At 39.7% G+C, this 27,746-nt stretch overlaps 1 protein-coding gene across 7 annotated transcripts; it reads right to left on the reverse strand.

The window, feature by feature from the left end:
- Positions 1–76: 76 nt before the first annotated feature.
- Positions 77–23,819, reverse strand: LOC127972288 (phosphatidylinositol 3,4,5-trisphosphate 5-phosphatase 2A). 7 transcript variants are annotated; one of them, XM_052575702.1, is made up of 28 exons: positions 23,409–23,753; positions 17,179–17,242; positions 16,063–16,204; positions 15,875–15,971; positions 14,528–14,674; positions 14,276–14,366; positions 14,082–14,171; positions 13,733–13,828; positions 13,345–13,495; positions 13,156–13,262; positions 12,920–13,022; positions 11,886–11,933; positions 11,495–11,643; positions 10,430–10,547; positions 9,585–9,681; positions 9,374–9,512; positions 8,142–8,241; positions 7,844–7,932; positions 7,106–7,187; positions 5,862–5,951; positions 5,659–5,772; positions 4,712–4,888; positions 4,315–4,470; positions 4,136–4,217; positions 3,939–4,061; positions 2,802–3,510; positions 1,708–1,844; positions 77–1,051 (listed from the first exon to the last, which is right to left on the reverse strand). In XM_052575702.1, exons 1-28 carry the CDS (start codon positions 23,558–23,560, stop codon positions 952–954), a joined length of 3,750 nt encoding a protein of 1,249 aa, XP_052431662.1. In that variant the 5' UTR covers positions 23,561–23,753; the 3' UTR covers positions 77–951. The 7 variants fall into 7 exon arrangements, with proteins under 7 accessions (XP_052431662.1, XP_052431661.1, XP_052431660.1 ...); XM_052575701.1 differs by lacking the exon at positions 11,886–11,933 and adding an exon at positions 12,074–12,121; XM_052575700.1 differs by lacking the exon at positions 11,886–11,933 and adding an exon at positions 12,216–12,263.
- Between the last annotated feature and the right edge of the window lie 3,927 nt (positions 23,820–27,746).

Below are 27,746 nucleotides of genomic sequence, written 5' to 3' on the forward strand. Positions count from 1 at the left end.
TAGAATGTGACATTGATGAAGAGAAAATATTCTGCAGTATTTTCAGAAGCTTTCTTTTACTGAACATGAAGGCACATTAGATTTTAATTTTTATTAAATTGAAAAAAGAAAGACAGAAACACATTAAAAGGCATTAACTCAAACACAATATTAACTTACAACAACAAAGGGTTAAACAGTTAACAATATTCAAAGGATTGTAATTATGACGGGTGAGAAACATATAAAATGTTAAAACTTAATACACAAAACAATTATACAAGAACTTATACATGCAATTTAGTAGAAACGCCCCAATGATAATAATATTAAAGACACTGTTAAATAAAACAAAGAGTTTTCCCGCTGTTAGGATCTAAACAGAAAGACCACAGCGGAGAGATTCATTACAGGACGAGGTCAAACGCTGGAAGATTTCCAAACTGAAGCTCGTCTGAATCCACAATGACGTCTGGAAGCTCGAGACTGAATCCGACAGCAAGACGCGATTTTATAGACCAACGAATCATACTGCATCTGAATCGGAATCATATTGAACGAACGAACAGACAAAGATTCACATCTCAAATGAAGCGCTGGTCATCCAGAGACACCTGCTGATGAGATCGTGTTATAAACCTGTTATAAACCTCCTCTGATTGATTTCCTACAAACAGAAATAGACAGTGAGCTGCTGATTTCGGCTTTTCCCTTTCCTTTAAAGTCATAAAACATGCCCCAAACTGTTCAGAATTAACACTTCAGTCACCAAAGGTGAGGAATGTTCCAATGATGTCACTTCCTCCCGACGCAGACGACAGGAAGTTGAGGGTGGGGCTGTAGTGACACATCCTTTCTGACATGTTTAAATAATATTATGAACTAAAATGACCAGGTTTATTACATCGGATTAAATGACAACCCCTTTCTCTACCAGTGCAAAGCTGCTCTCGGTTCAGTCCGGTCTGGATCTCATTTCTGCTGCTGCTGTTGCTTTAAGCTGGCCAGCAGTATGTTCTTGTGGGCGGGGTCATGAATGCCCGCCTCCTCCAGATCCTCCTCTGTGATGTCACTGCAGGAGAGACACGTGATTGGATGAGAAGCTTGTACTCTGAAATCTAACTAAATCAAGTGTGACCGAAGGATAAAAAAGGCAGTAAAAAGTTACCTTCTAAATAATAATATAAATACCTTATATACATTTTTTGTCATACTTTTTGCAAATTACACCTTTTATTTGTTTGATTATAAAAACCAAATCATATCATATTAATTACTACAGTAATAATGCTAACCCTACTGTATGGTTAAAAAATATTTAATAAATTATAAAATTATTATAATTTTTTTTTATTTGGTTGGTTAAATGTTAAACCATAAAACTTTATTTTTACACTTTAGCCTGAATGCACTGTAAGTCGCTTTGGATAAAAGCGTCTGCTAAATGCATACATTTATTTAAATGTATTTATGTTATGTTATTTCCGGGTCCAATACACAGCTGGTTTTCGTGCACTTCAGAAAGTCATTGACAGTCAAAATTGGCGAAGGAGTACGACAGGGCTGCATCTTACCATCTATTCTATTCAACTTGTAAGATTTGAACAAGACTAAATGGCTAGAGGAAGAACTTGTGACTGGTTTAGTGCTCCAGGATCACATGTGTGAGAGCTTTGGTCTTTAACCCATGCGTGGCTGTGACGCATGCAGACAGGTGTGTGTTTGCACCTGAGGAACTCCAGGTCGTCCCATCCGTTGTGCAGGAGCCCGGCCTCGTAATGCTGCAGACCGAGCTTCTGGAGCCACTCGCCGACACTACACTCCACCGACAGACTGCTGCTGCTGCTCTCGTCATGCCACAGACCCTAACACAACAACAATACTGATTATTCTTTATTAATAGCATCATGAATAACCACACAAATCAATTATTGTTATATTTGATCATTTGCAATCATGCATAATAATCGTGCATTATTTAATGTTCTGTTTTTCTTTTTTTAAGTGTTACATTCCATCTCTGCCATGTATTTCCTATGTATCATGTATGTCTTCATGTATGAAGATCCTGTCGTCAAGTCATTCCTTGTGCGTGTAAACATACTTGGTAATAAAGCTCTTTCTGACTTGAGACATTTCTAATAATTACTTAATAATAATTATTTTTAAATTGATTTAATCTAAAGTAATATCCATTAATAATTTGTAATAATTACAAATGTATAATGATAATAAAAATAATTTAATTATGATTTATTGTCATCATTATTAACAACATAATGATCAGTATTATTAACAATAAAATTAATAATTATCATCATAATTTATATGAAATTATAAAGGAATAATATTACAAATTGTTATTATTAATAACACTTAACACATATTAGAAACATTTTAATATTTGTAATTAAATTGATATTTAAAAATATTAGAAAAATAATAGTAAATAATAAAATATTATTATTATGAATTATTGTAATAAATAATTTAATAAATATTATTTTATATTAATAAATATTATTAATAATAATTTTTTAATTTCCATTATGAATAATACTTATTAAATATACTTTATAATAATATTATTGACAAAATAAAAAATAAGTCTTATTTTTTCCTTCTTCATTCAATATTTCAACATTATAAAATGTATAAATTTAAGTTGGAATATTTATATTAATTTATTAAACTTAAGAATGATAAAAATGTAATCAAATATTCCAAGACATAGGCTGCTTCGAGACACTGAAACACTGGATCCTGAGCTGCTCCTGTGTAAATGAACACAGTGTGTGTGTGTGTGTGTGTGTGTGTGTCACCTCCTCGGGCAGGTCTTCTGCGATGCTCTCCTCCTGTATGGAGCGCGGAGGGAAGGTCAGGCCTCTGATGTGAGGAGCGCTCGTCTTCAAGACGCCTCTTCCCGACGGATACTCCACTTCACTCAGCGTCCTGGCCATCTGCAGCACCGAACACGACTGGTCGTCCAGTCCCGAGGCCCCGCCTCCTCGACGGAAAGGGGCGGAGCTCGGGGTTAGCATGGGCGGGGTATCCAGACTGAAGGTCACGCCCCCTGCCCCAGAGGGCGATACAAAGCCAGGCGACGACAGTGGATTAGACGGAACCGCGATCTTGACGTCAGTGAGTTTTTGTGATTTTCCGAACAAGTTCTCTGCTGTCTCCAGAGCTCCTTTGGGCAGCGGAGGAGGGGGGAAATCAGGCGGGGGACGATTTAGAGACGTGATGTTCCCATCATCCTCCGAAGACCCTTCCTCGCTGATGAGCCGAACCGGGCGTCCAGACGTCTGTCTCGGACCCGGTGCACAACTTCCACTGGGCGGCTTGTTTTTCCCCACACCACCTGCAGGAGGAGCTGTTTTATTGGCTAGCGGAGGGAGGGCGGAGCTTGGGAGCATGTCAGAAACCAGAGCAGCCGATTGGTTGGGAACACCTTCTAGAATGTAGTAGGCGGGGTTATTGAAGCTGTTTTTGCACGTCGTGGCGTCGCCCTCGAACGGATCCTGTTTACCTCTGTCAGAACGAACAACAGACGGGATTTCACAAGAACTCACCGTGTTATTATTGTTAACTAAAGCTAAGCCTAAACCACCACAAACACACTCGAAAACACACTCTTTACTCATCACCAAGAGAACATGTGTAACGTCTAAAGTACTAAAATAACTACATCTATTAAAAAAAACTGTACACATACTTTGCAAAAAAGTGCTCTCCTCTCTGCAGGAGTGTGTGTGTGTGTGTGTGTGTGAGTTCACCTGTTCTGTGTGCTCTCCTCTCTGCAGGAGTGTGTGTGTGTGTGTGTGTGTGTGTGTGTTCACCTGTTCTGTGTGCTCTCCTCTCTGTAGGAGTGTGTGTGTGTGTGTGTGTGTGTGTGTGTTCACCTGTTCTGTGTGCTCTCCTCTCTGCAGGAGTGTGTGTGTGTGTGTGTGTGTGTTCACCTGTTCTGTGTGCTCTCCTCTCTGCAGGAGTGTGTGTGTGTGTTTCTCCCCGTCACACTCTTCTCTCCTTCCTCCGAGTCTCTCCCGAGGTCAGCTGATCCCAGTTTCCTGCTGCTGGAGGGTCTGAGGGGTCAAGCGTGTCAGAATGAATCTCCTGAGGACGACGAGCGTCAGATGAATGGTGAATCTTGACTCACTTCACATAGTCGTGTCCGGCTCGAGGAGGAAGAGTCCTGCCCTTCGGTCCGCTCGTCTCGTCCTGGTCCACACTGATCCACTCTGAGATGAGCGAGACAAACTCATGACGCATGCGTGTGTGTGTGTGTGTTTATATATTTATACACAAGAACAAATATCATTCCTGTAGGTCATGTACCATAGAGTCGTTCTCTGGTTCCCATGCGTTCAGACGGGACTCTGACCCTCATGGAGCCGCGGATGTTCCCGGTCTCTTCACCTCGGTGAGACAGATATGTGTAGAACTGCTGCGTCGTGCTGCCAATCATAGATTTGAGCGCCAGTACACACTCACCTGAAACACACACACACACACACACACACACTCAGTGAAATATAACAATGGTGCACGTTTCTTCTGGTCTATCAGTACAAGCTCATGCTGTATTCTCATCTCTACACAAGAGGGCGCTACAGCAGACATCCTCTTCTTCTTCTTCTTCTCTCTGTTTTCTCTTCAGTGTCAGTTTAAAGAGCATCCAGCTGAAGATCTTAGAGTCAGCTGAAGAGCGAGCGCGTTAATGATGATGTGGTACCGTAGGACTCGTATCCGTCCAGGGACTTGACGGTCAGCAGCAGATGCTGGTCCTGCAGGTACTCGATGTCGGACAGGATGGGCTTCAGGGTGGTCAGCTGTTTGGACGACCAGCTCACGCGCAGGAAGTTGACGTTATCACTGCTCTGAGAGTCGTTCTCAAAGCTCTTCTTAAACTCTGCACACACACACACACACACACACACACAGAGAGAGACAGAGACACACACACACACGCAGAGAGAGACAGAGACACACACACACACACACGCAGAGAGAGAGAGACAGAGACACACACACACACACACTTATGGATTACATTTGTATATATATTTATTTAGCTATAATTTATTTTTAATTTCACTTTTAGTAATTTTAGGTCCTATGGCAATTTTTTTTTTTTTTTTAATGAGAATTATTTTCTTGGTAACAGAAATAAGTTTTAGTTCTAAAATCACTTAAACTAAAACAAACATTTTTCCATTGCAGAAAGCCAGAAATTATTTCTGTTATAAAAAATTTTACATTTTGTAAAATCTACACATCTTAAAATTTTTAGTCACAAATATTTTCAAAATGTTGTTTTAGTCACATTTGCTTGTTTGGTTTAATGTACGTAATTATATATATTTTTTAAATTATTTTATTTTTTAATATTTTTATTTTAGTTTGTTGCCAAAGCAACATTTCTAATTTTTATTTAAGATTTGTATCTAATATTTGATCTATCACTTACAGTAAATGATGTGTAATAGTTGTAGTTTTAGTTCACAATAACAACATCAGTTTCCTGCTGAGTTTGACATAATAACAAGGATAACTCATTTTTCATTTCCTGTAGCAGAAGGATGTGGAGATCAGATTCTGCTGGTTATAATGAAGAATCATATCTTCTAAGCTCTGTCAGATGTAACCGTCCTCGAGGAGGAGCTGCTGACGGTCTCTCACCCTCCAGACAGGTCGAGTAGAACTCAATGAAGAACTTGGTTCTGCTGGCCGTCTTGACGATGGCCTCGATGTTCTCAAACTCGATGTAGGCCTGCTCTGAAGACTTGGGCAGACCTGCAGAGGAACAGCAGCTCCACGTGACAAACACACACACACACACACAAGAAACACCAGAAACTGAGACAGGGAAACACACACCGTACCTTTCTTAGAGACGAACTGAGACGTGACGCCCACCTCGAACGAGCCGAAGACTGGAGAGTGATCGCTGGTGACGATATCATCAGTACAGCCTGACACACACACACACACACAGAGAGAGAGAGAGAGAGAGAGAGACACACACACACACAGAGAGAGAGAGAGAGAGAGAGAGAGAGAGACACACACACACACACACACAGAGACAGACACACACACACACACACAAACACAGACAGAGACACGCACACAGAGACACACACACACACACACACACACAGAGAGAGAGAGAGAGAGAGAGAGAGAGACAGAGACACACACACACACACACACACACACACAGAGAGAGAGAGAGAGAGAGAGAGAGACAGAGACACACACACACACACACACACACACACAGAGAGAGAGAGAGAGAGAGACAGAGACACACACACACACACACAGAGAGAGAGAGAGAGACAGAGACACACACACACACACACACACACACACACACAGACAGACACACACACACACAGTCATTAAACAGTGTTTGCATATTCATGAGCGGGAGGGTAAACAAATCATCCTCAGTAAGCGTCACACACTCCTCACAGTCAGATACTGACACACACACACTCTCTTTATCTGAAGAGTAACATGTAGTTTATATTTATGTGTATAATTTTACATACACAGTATTTAAGAGTAAAACTTCAATTCACTTTATAAATATAATTTGCAGTTTTTTTGTAATTAATTAATTCATATATCAATATTTATATTCACATGCAACAACATACAGTAATAAATATCAATATTTGCATAATTAATTCAAGAATATATATTACATGTTTAAACTACAAGATTTTTTATAAAATATGTTGATTATATTCATGTAATACTATAACAATGCATAGTGATAAATATCAAATAATTGCATATTTAATGCAATATCTATCTGTGTGTATTATTGTTGCTTTGGATAAAAGCGTCTGCTAAATGTAAATGTAAGAAGAAATAATAATCTTCATGTTTCTTGAGCAGTAAATCATCATATTTTCATGATTTCTGAAGATCATGTGACACTGAAGACTGGAGGAATGATGCTGAAAATACAGCGGAGCATCACAGAAATAAATTACACTTTAACACAGATTCACACAGAGAACAGATGATTTAAATCATAATAATATATCATAATTTGTGCTGTATTTTTGGTGTTTTAGTGAGCAGAAGGGTCATGTGTTCTGTGACTGCGTACCGTAAGAGTTGCACACGATGTGTGTCTCCGGATAGGATTTCCAGAGGATTCTGTCGCACCATGAAGGAACGTTTGTCCGCATCTGAGACACAAGAGGAATTTAAAGAATGCCATCAGCACGCTTCACTTCCTTTGGCAAAGGTCAGAGGACAGGAAGTAGCCACCTCAGGACCATAAACACATTCACACGGTCAAAAAAGCACATACAGGCAACACTACATGAATCCTCACGGCTTCTGATGATTTATTAAGATCTTATGAAGCGAACTGATCGGTATGTGCAAGAAACTGAACATTAATTACAACATTATTACTTGTAATCCAGAGCCTCAGACATTTGATTCACTGATTCAATTCACTAGTCCATTTCCATAATCATGCAAAGATTTCATCCACAGTTAGATTATAAAAGCACCCAATAATAATGTGAAATGTATGTGTTTTACAGTCTGAAGCATATCAAGTGAATTAAAACAATTCAGTCCATTTTAATGAACTGATTCGACTGAAAAGAACCAAATGATTCATTCACAAACTGAACTGTGTTCCCGAGGCTCTGGATTGCAGGTAATAATGCTGTTAATAATGTTCAGTTTCTTGCACACACTGATCGTTTCGCTTCATAAGACCTCAACACATCGTCAGGAGCCGTGGTGATCTTGTGTTTGCAGTTTAAAAGCAGAATTTTTGGATGAACTGTTGTTTCCGGACAGTAAATGTGGGCAGCTTCAGACGTACCCCAGTCGCCTTCTGCTTCTGCCAGACGTACGTGTCCCGCGAGCCGCGCTCATAACGGTACGTGGGAGGATAGGTGATCTCCTCCTCCGCTGGACACACACACACACACACACACACACGGGAAATGATGCAGCAGGGAAAGGAAATGCTGGTGAGCCAAGACACTCAAATCTCAAACACACATGTACATTTCATTTCAAAAGAAGAGCTAAATATTACTAGAATATATCTAATATTCTACTACAAAGTGTATAGTTTATTTATGAGACACACACATACAGAGAGAGGTGAGGCGTACCGAAGCGAAGGAAGACCTTGTTCTTCTCTCTCTCCAGATTTAGCTGGTCCACCTTCAACAATGGCTCAAACTCCTTCCTGTTGATGTAGTTGAGGATTTCCTGTGAGAGAGAGAGAGTTGGGGTTCAGAGCGGTCACTACTGAGTACACTAGAGCACTGCACAGTACACACTGAACAGGAGCGGTCTGACACCCTAAGCTTTGAGACGAGACCTGAGCAGATTATACATGCATCAGTCATTCAGCCACATACATGCAGCTGAACTCATCAATGAAATCAATCAAACTGACAGCTATTAAACCATAACTCTATGTTTTCATCTCAAAAACTATTTGTGAAAATCCACAGAATCCCACATTTTTGACATAAATACACAAAAATACAGACATTATCTGGCAACATGGGATGAAAATGGAGATGATGTAAATGATTTCAAGGATAACGTTTCAAAGAAGACAGGAAGAGTCTAACTTTATTCTGTCTTTCTAGGGTTGGGTTTTTCTCTTGTAATTTTATTTCTTTATTTTTTCAGGTGAGGAGTGATTTAGTTTACATGTGTTTGATGGCGGTTTACCAAAACCATTTTAAATCTGGATGTTCTCTAAACTTAAAAAATGTCCATTTAAAAAATATATATATATTTAAAAAACATCTTATTTTGGTCATGTCGACTTTAAGAGAACATTCCATGTGATGATTCTGCAAACGTTACTGGAATGTTACATTTGTAACGTTACACACTATGTGCTCTCTGAACATTCTAAAACTGATACTTATGTTTCTGATAGCGTTAATAACATTTCTGACAGATAATATCATGTTTTTTTCCATTTGCTTTAGTGAATGTGGTATCTGACAGGATATCTGACAGCAATAACACGTCTGTGGGCTCTTCTGATTTCTATCAGTTTGAGTTCTGACAGTGTTGCCAGATATTTCTATCAAAACAAATAAATACGACTATCTTTTCAGCTGTCGTCACTAATGGCCAACACTCTCTCTGTTTTTAGGAAGGCTACAATGTGTGTTCAACATATTATTTCAGAAATGCAAACAATTATATATTGAAATTATATTAAATAAAAAAGAAAGGACTAGAAAATATCGAGATGTTTGTAAGGGAAATTACTCTCTGTGATGAACTCTCCTGACACCAAGACGAATTCCATATATAATAATAATAGTATAATGTATGATAATATATGTAATAACTAAATCTGTTTGTGATTGACCTGTATGTCCATGTCCAGCCGGTAGTTGAGGTCGCCGAACCAGAAGAGGTGTGTGAATCTCAGCGAGATGTCGAAGGAGTTGAGCTGTTTATCGCCCAGTGACAGCTGACGCAGGATGTCCAGATAGTTCTGGTTCCGTCTGCAGGGGTCAGAGGTCATCATCAGTGCATCACACACTCACTGTGAAGGTATTACTCCGGTGATGTCTCACCTGTGGATCTTCTCATTACCGGACGTCAGGTGACAGTTAACGAAGCCAAACGACGTCCCGTTAAACATGAAGGACACGCCCACTGCTCCTTTGTTTCCTAGGAAACAGACAATAACACAAACAATATAACTTCGGTCTGCATGATTTAAATCAAATTACTGGTTAACTGTTCTGGAAAAATCTAAATTTAAAATGTGATAAAAAAATATCCAAGTTTGCTTTGCTTGTATGTAGGGCTGCAAATTTTTTCCCAAATTTTGTGATTATAATAATAGTAACTAGGGCTGGGAAAAAAAATAAAAATAAATTACATCTCAATTTTAATTTTTTCAAAACAATATTCTAAAATACTACTACTGTTATATTTCACCTCAAAAAAAAAAAAAAAAAAAATTATATATATATTTTAGAAGAATATATCAGGTGTAAAATGTTTATTATTGTTAAAAGTTTAATAATATCCATTTTTATTATTATTAAATTATAAAAGTTAAATTAATAAAAAATACATTAATACAGTAATATTACTATTGTACTGTAAAATAAGAAATAATTTAATAATATTAAATAATAAGAGTTTTCATTTACTTAAATGTAATTTTAGGGTCAGGGTCATTCAAAGGTTAAACCACAGAACTTGTATTTTGACGGAAAATTACAGGGAGCCTTAAAACAACATTTTGTTGAAAAGCGGTTCTCAGCACATCGTGATTTAGTTTTGTTTTGATAAATCATACAGCCCTAATAGAAGCCAATAAATACATGTGCATAAACTGATTAAATGGTTGAGTTAGTCTCAGTTCTGTGGGTTAGTTGTGTGTGTGTGTGTGTGTGTGTGTTCTGACCGAGCGTGTTGGCGATCCCCGTTTTGACGCTGGACATTCCCACGTGACTGATGCGGTTCTCGTGTTCGGCCTTCACTAACACCACGATCTTAATGTTCCACAGCGTCTGCACAGCGATCTACACACACACACACACACACACAGATCAAACACTCGTGTGCTCAATCGTTCAGTTACTGTGGAAAGTTCAGCCCCCAGTGACATGACAGAAAAACACACTTAACTCTAATAAAGTCCCAGTCATAACAGTCACAGTGTCTTTAAACACACACACACACACACACACACACACACACACACACACACACACACACACACTGGATTTCATCTGGAAGATTATTTTATGAGTCTCTTTCTGCTCTGACAGAGTTCAGCTTCATTTACTCTGTTTTCACACTTGCTTTGAAAAAAACTGAAATAAAAATCAATTGAAAATGAAAAATAAGATAAATATGATGAATGAGGAATAAATAAAATAAAAATCACAAAAAAAAGAAAAATGAATTTTTAAATATTAAAGCTATTTCATTATATTAATACAAAATATAGTTTATAAATAATATGACAATAACAAAAACCTAAAACTAATAAAAACGTCACATGCACATAACATCATAACCTAAAGCTAAACCAAAATAAAATTCAAAACTGAAAATATAAAATTAAAAGCTAATTCAAACCATTAATAAAACCAATAATAGCAAATAAATATAATAATAAAACCTAAAACTCACAATAAAAATATCAACAGCTCATAACAAAATGAGTAAAAATGACACTAAAATCTGAAAATATAAAAATAAAAGTTACCTCAAATTATTAACAAAAACTATAATATTATATAATGTACTTACATACTAATAAAATAGTATAGAAATAATACTACAATACCAAAAGTACATAAATAAAAAAAGCTTTTAATTTTATATTCTCAGTTGTTTCAAAATATAAATACAACTATGATAGCATATCTAGTAATATAATAACAACAGCTAAAACTAGCACATATCAGGAAGAGTAAAACTGAAGGAGAGGTGTGAGTCGGAGCGCTGCAGCGTGTCTCACAGGTTTGTAGTCGATCTCGGTGTAGTCTTTGAGGACGCAGCGGAGCGTCTCCACCCACTCCTTCTCACACACCGAGTTCTCCTGCGTCCCGAACACATAGATGTCATGAGGGATCGTCACCGCCATCTCATCCAGAGTCTTCCCCAGACCTCGAGACAAGATCCACGAGCACAGAGACTTCGGAGCGGGAACACTGCCTGAGGACACACCGAGTGTGTGAGAGAGAGAGAGAGAGAGTGTGTGTGTGTGTGTGTGTGTGTGTGAGAGAGTGTGTGTGACCTCGAGACAAGATCCACGAGCACAGAGACTTCGGAGCGGGAACACTGCCTGAGGACACACCGAGTGTGTGAGAGAGAGTGAGTGTGTGTGTGTGTGTGTGAGTGTGTGTGACCTCGGGACAAGATCCACGAGCACAGAGACTTCGGAGCGGGAACACTGCCTGAGGACACAGCGAGTGTGTGAGAGAGAGAGAGTGTGTGTGTGTGTGTGTGAGAGTGAGAGTGTGTGTGAGCGTGTGTGTGTGTGTGTGTGTGTGTGTGTGTGTGTGTGTGTGTGTGTGTGTGAGAGAGTGTGTGTGACCTCGGGACAAGATCCACGAGCACAGAGACTTCGGAGCGGGAACACTGCCTGAGGACACAGCGAGTGTGTGAGAGAGTGTGTGTGTGTGTGAGAGAGTGTGTGTGTGTGTGTGTGTGTGTGTGTGTGTGTGAGTGTGTGTGACCTCGGGACAAGATCCACGAGCACAGAGACTTCGGAGCGGGAACACTGCCTGAGGACACAGCGAGTGTGTGAGAGAGAGAGAGTGTGTGTGTGTGTGTGTGAGAGTGAGAGTGTGTGTGAGCGTGTGTGTGTGTGTGTGTGTGTGTGTGTGTGTGTGTGTGTGTGAGAGAGTGTGTGTGACCTCGGGACAAGATCCACGAGCACAGAGACTTCGGAGCGGGAACACTGCCTGAGGACACACCGAGTGTGTGAGAGAGTGTGTGTGTGTGTGAGAGAGTGTGTGTGTGTGTGTGTGTGTGTGTGTGTGTGTGAGTGTGTGTGACCTCGGGACAAGATCCACGAGCACAGAGACTTCGGAGCGGGAACACTGCCTGAGGACACAGCGAGTGTGTGAGAGAGAGAGAGTGTGTGTGTGTGTGTGTGAGAGTGAGAGTGTGTGTGAGCGTGTGTGTGTGTGTGTGTGTGTGTGTGTGTGTGTGTGTGTGTGTGTGAGAGAGTGTGTGTGACCTCGGGACAAGATCCACGAGCACAGAGACTTCGGAGCGGGAACACTGCCTGAGGACACACCGAGTGTGTGAGAGAGAGTGTGTGTGTGTGTGTGTGTGTGTGTGTGTGAGCGTGTGTGTGTGAGCGTGTGTGTGTGTGCGTGTGTGTGTGTGTGAGCGTGTGTGAGAGAGTGCGTAAGAGTGTGTGTGTGTGTCTCACCCATGTTCCAGGTTCCGATGAAGATGGAGATCATGTCGGGCTCGTCCTGATTGGAGTGTTTGTTCTTCATGAGTTGCAGTAGCTGGCAGAACGCTTCTCTTTTCTACAGGACGAGAAACAGGCGATTAATCAGAGGTGTGTGTGTGTGTGTGTGTGTGTACAGATTAAACACACACTGTAATGTGTACCTGTTTAATCTGCATTCAGAAATGCTCGTGTAAATCTGTGTGACTCACTTTTGCACTAGCAAAGATGAAATCCTTCCTCTGGCTTTTGTCTTTCTCCTTCTCAAAGACGATGGCGAGTTTATTCTGAACACGCTGAGACTTTATCAGCTGCCGAACTACAAACACAAGCATGATTTCAGTGTGTGAACAGCACAGACTCGACACAATCATCATCTTCCTCATCATCTTCAGACTCACTCTTGTCGTGTGTGAACGTGTTCCAGTCTTCCTGCGCGTCCTTCATCTTCTTCATCACCACCAGTTTTCCTCCCTCCACGTCCACACTCAGAGAGTATTTCTGACTCTTCCCGATCTTCGTCAGGTCGGCCAGATACACGTCCAGTTTCACCTGAGACACACACACACACACACACATTTCTGTGAATTTTAGGGACTTTCCATAGACTTCTATTACTTTTATTCTGAGCAAACAACATTTTTTATCCCCAACTCTGAACAAAAAAACCTGTTTGCATTCTTACACTTTCACGTAAACATTATTTAAATGCTATTCGGACTGCACTGATTATTACTCAGAATGTGTGTGTGTGTGTGTGTGTGTGTGTGTGTGTGTGTGTGTGCGCACCTCAAAGGTCTGCACAGGAATAGCTTTGTGTCTGATGGAGATCAGCGGTGAGATGTTCGGAGCAGAAGAGCTCATGTCCTGAAGAGTTTTCAGAGCCTGAAACAGTGAGACAGAATATTAATACATTATTAAATTAACTATTAGTGAAACAAAGAGGAAGACTATTTCTAAAAATGAATGAATGAATAAAAGTAGTAACAAATAAATCAATCAATAATACATTTGATTCATTCTGTGCTTCTCTTTATGCATTTATCAGACACTTTGATCCAAAGCAACTTATAATGAAGGAACAAAATTCAGCTGTGTGTGTGTGTGTGTGTGTGTGTGTGAGAGAGAGAGAGATCACCTTCTTCTCTATAGATGACAGCAGATCTTTGAGGATGGCCAGTTTAGTGACCAGATGCTCCAGCTCCTGATCTCCAGCCTGAGACACGCTCTACAGACACAGATCACAGTTAATCCACACACATGATCAACACTATAAACCCTCTGAATGAATCAGAGCCACGAGTGTGAATCAGACAGGAAGTGATGTCACACCTGCTGGATCATTCTGGACACCATGGAGGCGCTCTGCTGATCAAAGACCTTCGACAAGATCTCCAGACCGCACAGGACCTTATCCACCTCCCTACACACACACACACACACACACAGAGAGAGAGAGAGATTCACAAGTGACTCTCTTAATGAATGAATCAAAGCATGTGTCTGTATGAGTGCGTTACTGAATCATTGACTCGGTTGATTCGTTGAAAGCGGTGAAAGCGTGTGATTTAGTGCAGTCTGTACCCATGCAGGCGTTTGCAGGACGTCACCAGTGTCTTGTTGAGGTGAGGAAGACTGTTCGCTCCCTGTTTGACAGCCTCCAGATCCAGAGCGTAGCTGCCCTTCAGATACTCGTGAGAGACGGTGCTCAGACCGTTCGACGCCGTCACGCTGCGCAGACAAACACGTCAACACCACCGATGCATGATGATGAAAATGCAATCTTCCATTATTTATGCATGTGACAGATGCTTCTTTTTAAAGTGATGCACACTGCATTCAAGCTACACTTGTTTTGAGTTCATGTGTTCTCGGGGAATAATGATAATGATCTTGTCTGTCACCGTCCCACCTGTTGAGCACTTGGCAGTGTTTTATTTGTTGTCCTTTTTCTCTATCAAATATTTTAATAATCATCATTAATTATATAGATTCATCCTATTTTGAAATGGTACTTTAAAAACTTGGATGGCAGTGCCAAGTGTCATATTACAAGATGCATTACAAAAAATGTATAATCTTGGAAACAAACATATAGTTGGAAATGTCTCAGGATTGGATATTAGGTGATTGTTTTGAGGGAGAATTAATATGGACAGAGAAATCTAGACATTTTTTTCACAGAAAAATGCATTACATTTCTGGATGGCAAAAACCCCGGTGGCTGTTTGTGGTATGACGCCCTAAATAAAATCTCACAGGAACTTTTTTTTTCATATCAACTTCAAGTTTGGAACATAACTTATTTAGACATAAGACTTTCATTTTAAAACCCATTTTAGAGTAAATCCTGTTATGTTAAATATTTATAATAAATAACAGAAAAGAAAATATGGCACATTTTATTTACAGTACATTTAAACTTCTAAAAAATTTGATACTTTTATTATAATTTTTTTTATTCTACTTAATCTGCTGAGACCAACTTTAGGTCTTTATTCCAAAGTTTTCATAAATTACAACAATTTTAGTTTGGATAGTGCACTTTAATGCCTATGTTAAAAAAGTTTTAAAACTTCTTAAAAACTTTTTTAATCATCTGAAATGAGCTGCAACTAATATTCCAATATTCCATGTTTAGAATGAATATATAATGAAGTGTTTATAAAAGATTTATTGTTGAGTTACAGGAACTAAAATACCTGTTTATAATGTTTGTATACATTTCATTTTATTTACCAATATTTTACATTATTTCTGAATGTAACAGTAATATGATGACTGAATTTTGACCTGGTGTGATTTATAATCAGGTTTTTAAAGTAAAGGAATAAAAATGACATTTTATGTTATATTTCAAGTGCTTTAAAGCTTTTAAATGTACTAAAGTAGTGCAAGTTCTCTCGGTGTAGTAACAGAGGCGGGGCTTACTTCTCCGGGGGCGTGTCTGGACTGATGTGGGCGGAGCTTGCAGAGCTACTGGTGGAGGCGGTGCGTGGAGGGAGGGGCGGCTTCTCATCTTCACCATCTAAAAACACACAGATACACACACACAGTCAGCAAGCTTGTGCTTTTATATGAATGTTTGTGTGTGTGTGTGTGTGTGTGTGTGTGTGCACCCGAGTAATCTCTCTCCTCTGTGGTTTCCTCTCTCTCCACTGGAAACAGCAGTGTGGTCACCAGGCCTTGACTGGGCTGCAGATACAACTGAATCAACTCAGGAAGAGTCTTGAAGCGCTTGGGCTGAACGCCCTGAGACGTCTGAAACACACACACACACACAGTCAGATAACCAGAAACCTGAGAACAGAGGAAACACTTAAACAGGAATATGATGAATATGATGAGAGAGATTGTCTTCTGTCAGACAGAGAAAACACACACAGACGCTTAGAGTCCGTCAGAACAGGTCAGGGAGTTAAAGTTAAGTAAGGTTAGTTAATATGTGATGCTGAAGCACTAACTAAGACATGTTCTGCGGTACAATAAAGACACAAGCACAGGCTGATTCGGTGACGTCACACGCTGTGATTCATGGGAACAGAAGCTCATTCACTCGCTTGTGATCACGAGCAGGAATCAAACACATTTATCAGAGCTGGAAGACTGACGTAACTCCTCGAGGAGCTGGACTTTATATAAAAAGAGAGAGGAGAACCTCATCATAGACCCTGCTTAATTATTATATACAACCCATTTAATACAACAACAAGAAGAAGAAGAAGAATGACAGAAGACAAGTTTGTGTGTGTGTGTGTGTGTGTGTGTGTGTGTGTGTGTGTGTGTGACAGATTGGAGACTCCTTATACATTGAGTTGAACTCAACAGCAGCTGGTTCATTAGTGCACAAACACACACACACACACACACACACACACACACACACACAGACAGACAAACACGCACATGCACACACACACACATTCCCAGACAGGCAGAAAGACAAACACTCACAGACAGACACACACAGACTTACAAACAGACACAGACACATACAAACACACACTCACTCACAGACAGACACATACACACACAGACAAACACACACACACACTTACACTCATCTATGTAAATAAACAAGTCACAGACATCTTGTGATTCATTTATGAATCTAACTCTGAGGAACTGACTTCTCGAGTGTCTCTCTCTCTCTCTCTCTCTCTCTCTCTCTCTCTCTCTCTCTCTCTCTCACACACACACACACACACACACACACACACACACACTCTCTGTACCTGCACTGCCAGGAAGTTCTCCTCATCAGGAAGGATCCTGTACGTGTGAACATGTTTCTGAAACCTAGAGAGAGAGAGACAGGGAAACAGAGAGCGATTTATCATGTGGAAGAAACGAAACCAGGTCTGCGGTTCCACACACACACACTCTCACACTCACACAGACACACACACTCACTCTCAATACACACACACACGGTCTCATACGCAAACACACACACTCTCACACGTACACACACTCTCTCTCACACGTACACACACACACACTCTCACACGTACACACACACACACTCTCACACGTACACACACTCACTCTATCTCATAAGCAAACACACACACTTTCACACTCTCTCTCACATGCACACACACATTTATTAATTGTAAATCCTACACACCAACCATAACCAGAACCGAAATCTCTGCATTACAATTAGAAGCATATGATGATATGATATTGCTATATAAATCTTACTGAAGAAAGTCATATTTAATTTTTAAAAAACCATAAATGATAGAAATGGCAAACGCATACAAAAAAAATGACAAAACGTTTAACAAAAAAGTATTTTTTAAAGCCAAATTAAAATAATTTACAGTATTAACAGTTATTATTAAAATTAGTTATTAATAGTGTCAGCTTTCAGAAACGGTGACAAGTAATGATTCGGTGTGTAAGCAGTTAAAATATTGAAAATAATACATGAATAATTCAAAAATAACAATCCTGGGGACTTATTTATCCATAAAGTATGGTTAAGGTGTGTGTGTGTGTGTGTGTGTGAGCATGTGATAGTGAGTGAGTGTGTGATTGTGTGAGTGAGAGTGTGTGTGTGTGTCCATGAGTGTGTGTGTCCGTGTGTGTGTGTCCGTGTGTGTGTGTCCGTGAGTGTGTGTGTGTGTGTGTCCATGTGAGAGTGTGTGTGTGTGTGAGCGAGTGAGCGTGTGTGAGTGAGTGTGTGCGTGTATGTGAGCATGTGAGCGAGTGAGTGTGTGTGTGTGAGCATGTGTGTGTGTGTGGATGTGAGCGAGTGTGTGTGTGTGTGTGTGCGTGTGAGTGAGTGTGTGTGTGTGTGAGTCAGTGAGTGAGTGTTTGCCAGAAATCTGAAAACCAAAACACATTGATTATTTATATTTGCAAATACATAATAAAAGCAATCTATATCTGTGTGTGTGTTTAGAACAGGAAGTAGAACAGAGAGTATGAAGGCCTGTGTGAGGAGGCCTGCAGACCGTGAGTGTGTTTGGCCTCTGCATCATAAAACACTGCATGTGTGTGTGTGTGTGTGTGTCTGCAATCGCCTGTGTCATATGTGGCTCAAACCACCACACACACACACACACACACACACACACACACACACACACACACACACACACACACACACACAGTGGCAGCTGTGTGGCATCTCTAAATCATTATCATTGTTTGCCAAGAGCCACGTCACTATGACAACCACGTGCATGTGTGTGTTTTGAAAGGTCACTGTAATAAAAGAGAGAAACCTCCATAAATACTCAAATATATATACACACACACAGTACAGACCAAAAGTTTGGAAACATTACTATTTTTAATGTTTTTGAAAGAAGTTTCTTCTGCTCATCAAGCCTGCATTTATTTGATCAAAAATACAGAAAAAACAGTAATATTGTGAAATATTATTACAACTTAAAATAATAGTTTTCTATTTGAATATACTTTTAAAAAAATAATTTATTCCTGTGACTCAAAGCTGAATTTTCAGCATCATTCCTCCAGCTTCAGTGTCACATGTAACATCAGTCGATCACATGATCATTTAGAAATCATTCTAATATTCTGATTTATTATGAGTGTTGGAAACACTTCTGCTGTCGAATATATTTTCAGAGCATGTGATACTTTTTTAGGATACTTTGAAGAATAAAAAGTTAACAAAAAATGTTTTTAAAATATAAATATACACTACTGGTCAGTAATTTGGGGTCAGTAATTTTTTTTTCTTTCTTTTTTTAAAATAAAATCAATACTTTTATTCAGCAAGGATGTGTTAAATTGATAAAAAGTGATAGTAAAGAAAATGTATTTTTTGAATATATATTATTAGAAATGTTTTTTTATTTATTTTGAATAAATGCAGTTCTTTTTACCCTTTTATTGATCAGATATATTCGACAGCAGAAGTGTTTCCAACACTCATAATAAATCAGAATATTAGAATGATTTCTAAATGATCATGTGATCGACTGATGTTACATGTGACACTGAAGCTGGAGGAATGATGCTGAAAATTCAGCTTTGCATCACAGGAATAAATTATTTTTTTTAAGTACATTCAAATAGAAAGCTATTATTTTAAATTGTAATAATATTTCACAATATTACTGTTTTTTCTGTATTTTTGATCAAATAAATGCAGGCTTGATGAGCAGAAGAAACTTCTTTCAAAAACATTAAAAATAGTAATGTTTCCAAACTTTTGGTCTGTACTGTATATACACACACACACACACACACACACAGAGCCGCGGACTGCAGTTAAATATACAGCTGCATTCTAAAGTTCTCTCAACTTCACACTAGTCTTTGAAACATGAACTGGTTGTTCACACTCACAACTGTTTCAGCTTTAACTAAGCTTCCTCAGCGAGTCACCAGCTAACAGGGAACCTTCTCACAACCTGATAAACATCTAAGACACTTTTTGCTAACCTTTAAATTTTGTTATAATCACAACAAGAAAACATTCTTAGAACATCAAAAGATAAGTGTTCAAACATCAGGAGTTTGTAGGTAGAGTGAAACATGAGTTGAATGAACTACTAGTCTAAATTTAAGAAACAAGCTGCAGGAACATGGACAACTACATCCCCCTGTAAAGACCTCGTCTCAGAGGAGCACCAGGACAAGACAGGACAGTTTGAGATATTATAAACCTTAACTGTAAAGCTGTGCTGAGTCAGTGTGTATTTGAGAATAAGTTTGAGTGAATCACGAGTCCAGACGGTCTCACACATCAGCACAAAGACAAACGCTTCCCTTTTCTAGCAGCAGGATCTTGGCGATCTGAATGCAGGCTTTTATAGACACACTGACAGATGAGATGAATAGACAGATACAGGACACACACCCACAGAAAACTGGAGGAGGAAACACGGCAAACGCAAGTGTGTGTGTGTTTGACCACAGACAGAAAAAGCCTGGCAACTTCCTGGATAAATTCAGTTTGAGCTGGTGAAAGCCTGACGATCTCATCTCACAGACACACACACACACACACACACACACACACACACACACACACACACACAACCTTTTGGTAATGCTTACTAGATGCATTTCTTCATCAGATTTGTAGAAAGGTAGCATTGCATCAGTGTCTCATCAGTGGATACAAACAAAAAGATACAAACTTTTCAGCACCTTTTCATTTTCGTGTGAACTATTCCTTTAACACACTGACCTTTTCTAACACATGAATATTAACTTATTCAAATATGTTCAGCACTGACGGACATCACTGTGGTCAAACACACCCACGTCCACATCACGTTCCTCTCATGCAAACATGAACGCACAGGACACACACCTGTCTCAAACACACACACACACACACACACACACACACACGTGTAGAAACACTGGATTCAATTTGTCAGTTTGTTTAATGTCATGGAAATAATTGGGCTTGTAATATTTTTAAGGTTTAATATGGGATTGAGTGTGAAACGTGTCCTGTAATGACCCTTAGATGCATGAGGAAGAGATTTTATGACTCACAAACCCTAAAGATGGAAAACGGCACTCGATGCCAAAACCCAAGATGCTGAAGACTCGTTTGGAATCCACAGAAACGTCTCCGCGTTCTTGCATGAATCCTCCAGCTATTTTTACCAGAAACACTAAACACGTCAGCAAACAACGCAGAGAAGAAACCGTTTACTGACAACACAGAGAAGAGGTCAACCAGATTTACAGCTTTCTGAAGAATATCTGACTGCGAGCCGTTTGTGCAAAACTTGACATAAACCATAAAAAAGTGTGAAAACAATTATTTTAAAATAAATACAATTAAATCATTTAAATGTATCTAGTTACAAAGGTAAAACTTGATGTCCAAAAAGAAACTAAAACTGAAATAAAAAGGAATAAAACTATAATAGTAATAATCCATGTTTGCATGCAGATCAAATCTGATGAGAAACAAGTTTTCCACAAATAAACTCAAAATAATTCAAATGAAGACTGTATCGATACAGCACTCTTGTGTCCTGTCGAAACTCTTGTGAACCACACAGACAGTTCACTCTTTACTGTGAAAGTCTAGTGTAAGTGCATTGTTTGTGCTCCAGTCATCAGTGATTCCTCAAAGAGTAGAGCTGCGATGCTGTAGTTACGAGTCATCAGATGCATCATTTCCCCCAGCATGCTTTGCATGCTCAAACTCTACTCAGATTTCCTTCAGAACATGTAAAACTCAGAGAAACACGTGTTTGGTTCCTCTAGGAGCGTTTGGCAAAAACAAAGAAGCTCAGACACACATGCTCTGTTTTCCACAGCTGGCACGAGAGACACAGCAACTACTGAAAATAGTTCATCTGTTCAGCAGTCCACACACACACACACACACACACACACACACACACTCCCCATGTCTGTACGACGTCGCTCAGAAATGTGAGCGTGTTGTGACGTGTTCACTGCTGTAAAAACCAAACACTTGGCATGTCCAAACACTTCAGACAAGCACCAGCAACACACACACACACAATCACGATGAGCACAGATAAACACAAATCACACACACTAATGTTTCTGCTAAGGAACATTAGCATCAAACAGATCAGTCTGAATGCTTCACTAACAGCTTCACACCGTTCAGAATCTGTTCAGCTGGAATCATTCAGTCAAAAACACATCCAATACACACAGGCTTCATGACTTATTTCTTTCGATGAGAGAAATATGACCTAACCATTCGATGAGATTCAAGCTTGAGGCCTGAGATTGACGAGAAATCACAGACCTGAAGAAATCAAAGATGAGGAAGTTCACTCATCACAAAAGAATCATACAGTAACTCACAAGTGAACACTGAGCTTAATGTGCTTCCAGAAACCATTAGAGAACATTAAAGACTGTGCATGTGGTGTGTGTGGTGTGTTCTGATGGAAACATACACAGGTGACCACAGAACACACACACACACACACACACACACACAGTTCTCAGAACTTTGGTCTAATTTGCATAGTTCGTTCAATGTCATCATGTTTTCATACGATCTGTTTACACCCCACTGATGCTCAGTCAAGTCAAATGTTTTTTACCCCAAAATCATGCATTTACATGCAAATCACATCGTACACATTTTGACAAAATCTAATATACTAGCATTTTCTCAGTGGATCAGACTGGAGTTTCTTTCGTCAGTGATGATTTCACAGGCACCTGTGATTACTGCATACAGATTTTTTTGGTTTAGAAACTGAAAATGACTTGAACATATTTGCATAATCAAAATGAATCATCTGGACGCTGATTTGACCAATGCATCAAGAAGATCCAACTCAAAATAGTTTTTTTTACATTATGAAAGCAAATGTTGCAAAGGCTTGCAAACACGTTTTTCTCCATATTTCTAGCAACACAAGGATTCAGAACAGAGCAGAAGACAAATCTAAATCCATAATGGAAACTGTATTCCCTTTTGTAGGCCTGCAGAACTATTTCATCCATGTGTTCCTCTCACAGAATAGCATGGCACTGTCCTGGTTATTTTAATGCATGCTGAGCTGCAGGTCACACTGGTCACGTGATCTCTGCGTGGCCATCTCCAAGTGTTTGGATCTGAAACTCGAACACTCTGAAGTGAACTTTACTGCACATAATAAACCCTCCTCGCGTTCTGCTTCAGCTACAGCCAAACTGAGCAACACAGATCAGCACGCCTTGATTTAGCAGAGAAGAATGACATCGCGCGCGCAAACCTTCCCCAAACAGCATCTTCCAGAGTCTTGTATAGATGCATTGTTACTTTATAAAACAATCTGTTGCTCAAACTACACAACCCGCTTGTTTTGCTCAACGCGACGCGCACGCAACGCTCCTGCTACAGACGCGTCGCTCGCATTCAGAGTAAAGCAGTGTGCGAGGGAAAGAAAGAAAGTTCACAAACACACTTCTGTTGCACTAAAACTGACGCGTTCTGGAAATATAATCTGATATGTGTGTAAAGCAGGGTTCTTACAGCACGCATAGCGCATACGCGCCGCTGACGCTCTCACTGTCCCGCACCAGGAAACTCCCGTCCCGCGCGGCGCGAGCGAGCAACTCCTCCGCCGCGGCGCGACTCAGATCCCGGTGATACCAGAGCGGCGGAGCGGGAGACGCGCCGGCCATCGCTGAACCCAAACTCCACCGAAACACGCTCCGGATCCGCTGCAAACGCCGCACAGGAGCCGCGGGCCGCGCGCGTCGCGCTTCAGAGTTTCTCCTGCTCCCCTGTGAGTTCCTGAAAATCCTCCATGAGAGAGAAAACACACACCCGACAGCGGGGGCGCGCACACACACTCACTCACTCACACACACACACACACACACACACACACACACACACACACAGGTCAGCTTTCCTTGTAGAGACTCTCCAGAGGCGTACAGTTTGCACCATCCCAGCTGCTCAAAACAACAGTCTCTATAATTTCTTCAGCAAAAAAAATGTGAACATCACAACCCTCACACAAATAAACCATGGTTTTATCATTAAACTGCTTTATTTTATTTTGTGTGATTTCTGAATGAAATCAATCAGACAACTGTATTAATAAAGTCATAGGCATAGGTGACTTTCTAAAGCTAAAATTTTTATCTGTAAATAATACAATTTATTTATTTACTTTTATATTTTATTAAAGTTATATTTTAACCTCTAGAGTAGTTTTTTGTTTTTGTTTTCTGAAACATTGTAGTTGGGCATTATCTAACGTTTCTTTTAATGTTGCCAGGGGCGGATCTACCGGGGTGGCATGGGGTGGCAAATGCCACGCTAAAAGAAAGCCTTGCCACCCCTGCTGCCACCCCAGTTGGCAGCAACGTATTAAAGGTTATGGCCAATTTGAAAATTTACTAGCACGAATCTTTCATGATTCGTGACCCCGCTCCGAACTCCCGAACTGACTCAAATGATTCGCGAACCCGCTACGAACTTCCGAACTGAATCAAATGATTCGCGATCCCCAAACTGACTCAAATGATTCGCGAATCCGCTTTGAACTCCCGAACTGACTCAAATGATTTGCGAACCCGCTCCGAACTCTCGAACTGATTCAAATGGTTTGCGATCACCAAACTGACTCAAATGATTCGCGAACCCGCTTTGAACTACCGAACTGACTCAAATGATTCGCGATCCCGCTCCGAACTCCCAAACTGACTCAAATGATTCGCAATCCCCAAACTGACTCAAAGGATTCGCGAATCCGCTACGAACTCCCGAACTGACTCAAATGATTCGTGATCCCCAAACTGACACAAATGATTCGGGATCCCCATAACTGACTCAAATGATTCGCGATCCCGCTACGAACTCCCGAACTGATTCAAATGATTCGCAATCCCCAAACTGACTCAAAGGATTCGCTAACCCGCTACGAACTCCCGAACTGAATCAAATGATTCGCGATCCCCAAACTGACACAAATGATTTGGGATCCCCATAACTGACTCAAATGATTCGCGATCCCGCTACGAACTCCCGAACTGATTCAAATGATTCGCAATCCCCAAACTGACTCAAAGGATTCGCTAACCCGCTACGAACTCCCGAACTGAATCAAATGATTCGCGATCCCCAAACTGACACAAATGATTCGGGATCCCCATAACTGACACAAATGATTTGGGATCCCCATAACTGACTCAAATGATTCGCGATCCCGCTACGAACTCCCGAACTGATTCAAATGATTCGCAATCCCCAAACTGACTCAAAGGATTCGCTAACCCGCTACGAACTCCCGAACTGAATCAAATGATTTGCGATCCCCAAACTGACACAAATGATTAGGTATCCCCATAACTGACTCAAATGATTCGCGATCCTGCTACGAACTCCCGAACTGACTCAAATGATTTGTGAACCCCAAACTCTAATAATCTACAAAGTATTAATATTCTGTAATATTTTTGTTGTTGTTGTTGTTGTTGCTATAAAAACAGACCTAAGCCATCAATAGCCTTTAAAATGGCTTAAAATGCATTATATAAAAAAAGAAAATCCACCCTAAAAGAAAGCCTTGCCACCCCAGTTGGCAGCAACGAATTAAAGGTTATGGCCAATTTGAAAATTTACGAGCACGAATCTTTCGTGATTCGTGATCCCGCTCCGAACTCCCGAACTGACTCAAATGATTCGCGAACCCGCTACGACCTCCCGAACTGAATCAAATGATTCGCGATCCCCAGACTGACTCAAATGATTCGTGAATCCGCTTTGAACTCCCGAACTGACTCAAATGATTCGCGAACTCGCTCCGAACTCCCGAACTGATTCAAATGGTTTGCGATCCCCAAACTGACTCAAATGATTCGCGAACCCGCTTTGAACTACCGAACTGACTCAAATGATTCGCGATCCTGCTCCGAGCTCCCAAACTGACTCAAATGATTCGCGAACCCGCTTTGAACTACCGAACTGATTCAAATGATTCGCAATCCCCAAACTGACTCAAAGGATTCGCGAATCCGCTACGAACTCCCGAACTGACTCAAATGATTTGCGAACCCCAAACTCTAATAATTTACAAAGTATTAATATACTGTAATATTTTTGTTGTTGTTATAAAAAACAGACCTAAGCCATCGATAGCATTTAAAATGGCTTAAAATGCATTATATAAAAAAAATAATGAGGCAATAATGATTGGTTAATAATAACACTGTTAAAATACATAATGTAGGCAAAATGTATACAAAATAAACTATTTATGTACATGTTATTACAAATGGCATGTGATTGCTGCTGTTACACTTACAGGACAATCAAATCCTTGTTTAGGCTACTGACCAAACATTTCATTCAAATATTCACTTAATCTTTCATTTTTGGACACCTTTTTGCTATAGATAAACTGCTTAGTTTCCTTTTGCATGATTTCTGAATGCTTGAGACTATAAAATAAATTAGAGTCATAGAGTCATATTAGCATTCTTGATATGCTATACTTCATATTAGCTAATAGTAATACTTCATTAAAAAACACAGAAACTCTGGTTACAACCCACCAAAATAAAAGTTTGGTCTAACTCAAAGAAATTATGTAAGAAATTGCTTAGTAAAATATACTTAAAAAAGATATACTAAAACATTATTTTAAAGGAATATCACACAAGGTTTCATAGAAGTTTTAATTTAAGCTTGCCAAAACAATAACACCATATTTTTCAGAAACAATTTCTAAAAGTACATTTGTATTTGTGCCTATAATGTTTATTTATTTATGATTATTGTCAGCTAATAAAAGCTATGCTTCAGGACCATATTCATATAACATCTAAGGCTAAATGTAGCTCTTGACTGGTTGAGTTAGATGATGATTAACACTAAACTGTAGAAAATCAGTTGAGTCTCCCCAGCTGGAAATGTCATTAGCTGTTAAAATCTTGTGTTTCTTATAATAAATTGACATATTGATAACACTGAATCTTTTATAATGCTCTTAATGACATGTTGATGCATACTGTATGCATTAGTGAGTGTGTGGTGCTTATGGGGTATGGTCACTTATTCCTTATATGAACTGTTTCAAATGCAAGACATTGATTGCATGAGATTAAGTTTGTAAATGATAGCCTGTGTCCTTTTGTAGTGTGCACATATATTTATCATCAATCTGTGATAACTGTGACTAAATTCAGTACATATACGTCTGACATATGTTGCCCCCCCTCAAAAATTCCTGCCCCCTTCTCGCCACCCCATCAATATTTCTCTAGATCCGCTCCTGAGTGTTGCTCCTTGTTTCAGAACGCTCAGAGAACATTCAAAAGTAACGTTCCCACAATGTTTTCAAAATGATACAATGTAACATTCCCCTAATGTTCACATCAAGAGAAAGTTTTCAAAACAGAGGAAGTTTACCTGTATAAAAACATCCTATGTATATATCTATTTAATTAGTGATATAACTGTTCTATTAATCATACAATGAGGTTTACCTTTTTGATAATGTAGCTTTTATATTATTTGATTAGACAGTAGGCTACAATAAAATAACTATTTCATTTTATTTAAGCTATAGATCCAGCACCGAGACTCAAATCTGAGAACTTCAGATTACAAGCCACACAGGAGGTTTAGGAGCGAGTCCAACTCGCTAACCATTAGGCCACAGCTTCACCCAAAACAACCACAACTAGATTGTGTATGATCCAACTGGACCTTCTCATTAAATGTAGTCTATAAGCCATTTGAATCACAGTTTCCTTCATGAGAACTGGTGAATATTCACATCTTCTCCATCAGAAATATGAAATGAACAATAATCTCTCTGGTTTGCCCATCTCTGGACTGTCGCTCCTAAAGCTC

The sequence above is a fragment of the Carassius gibelio genome, chromosome B15 (assembly GCF_023724105.1).
Source record: "Carassius gibelio isolate Cgi1373 ecotype wild population from Czech Republic chromosome B15, carGib1.2-hapl.c, whole genome shotgun sequence".
NCBI classification, from domain to species: Eukaryota; Metazoa; Chordata; class Actinopteri; order Cypriniformes; family Cyprinidae; genus Carassius; species Carassius gibelio.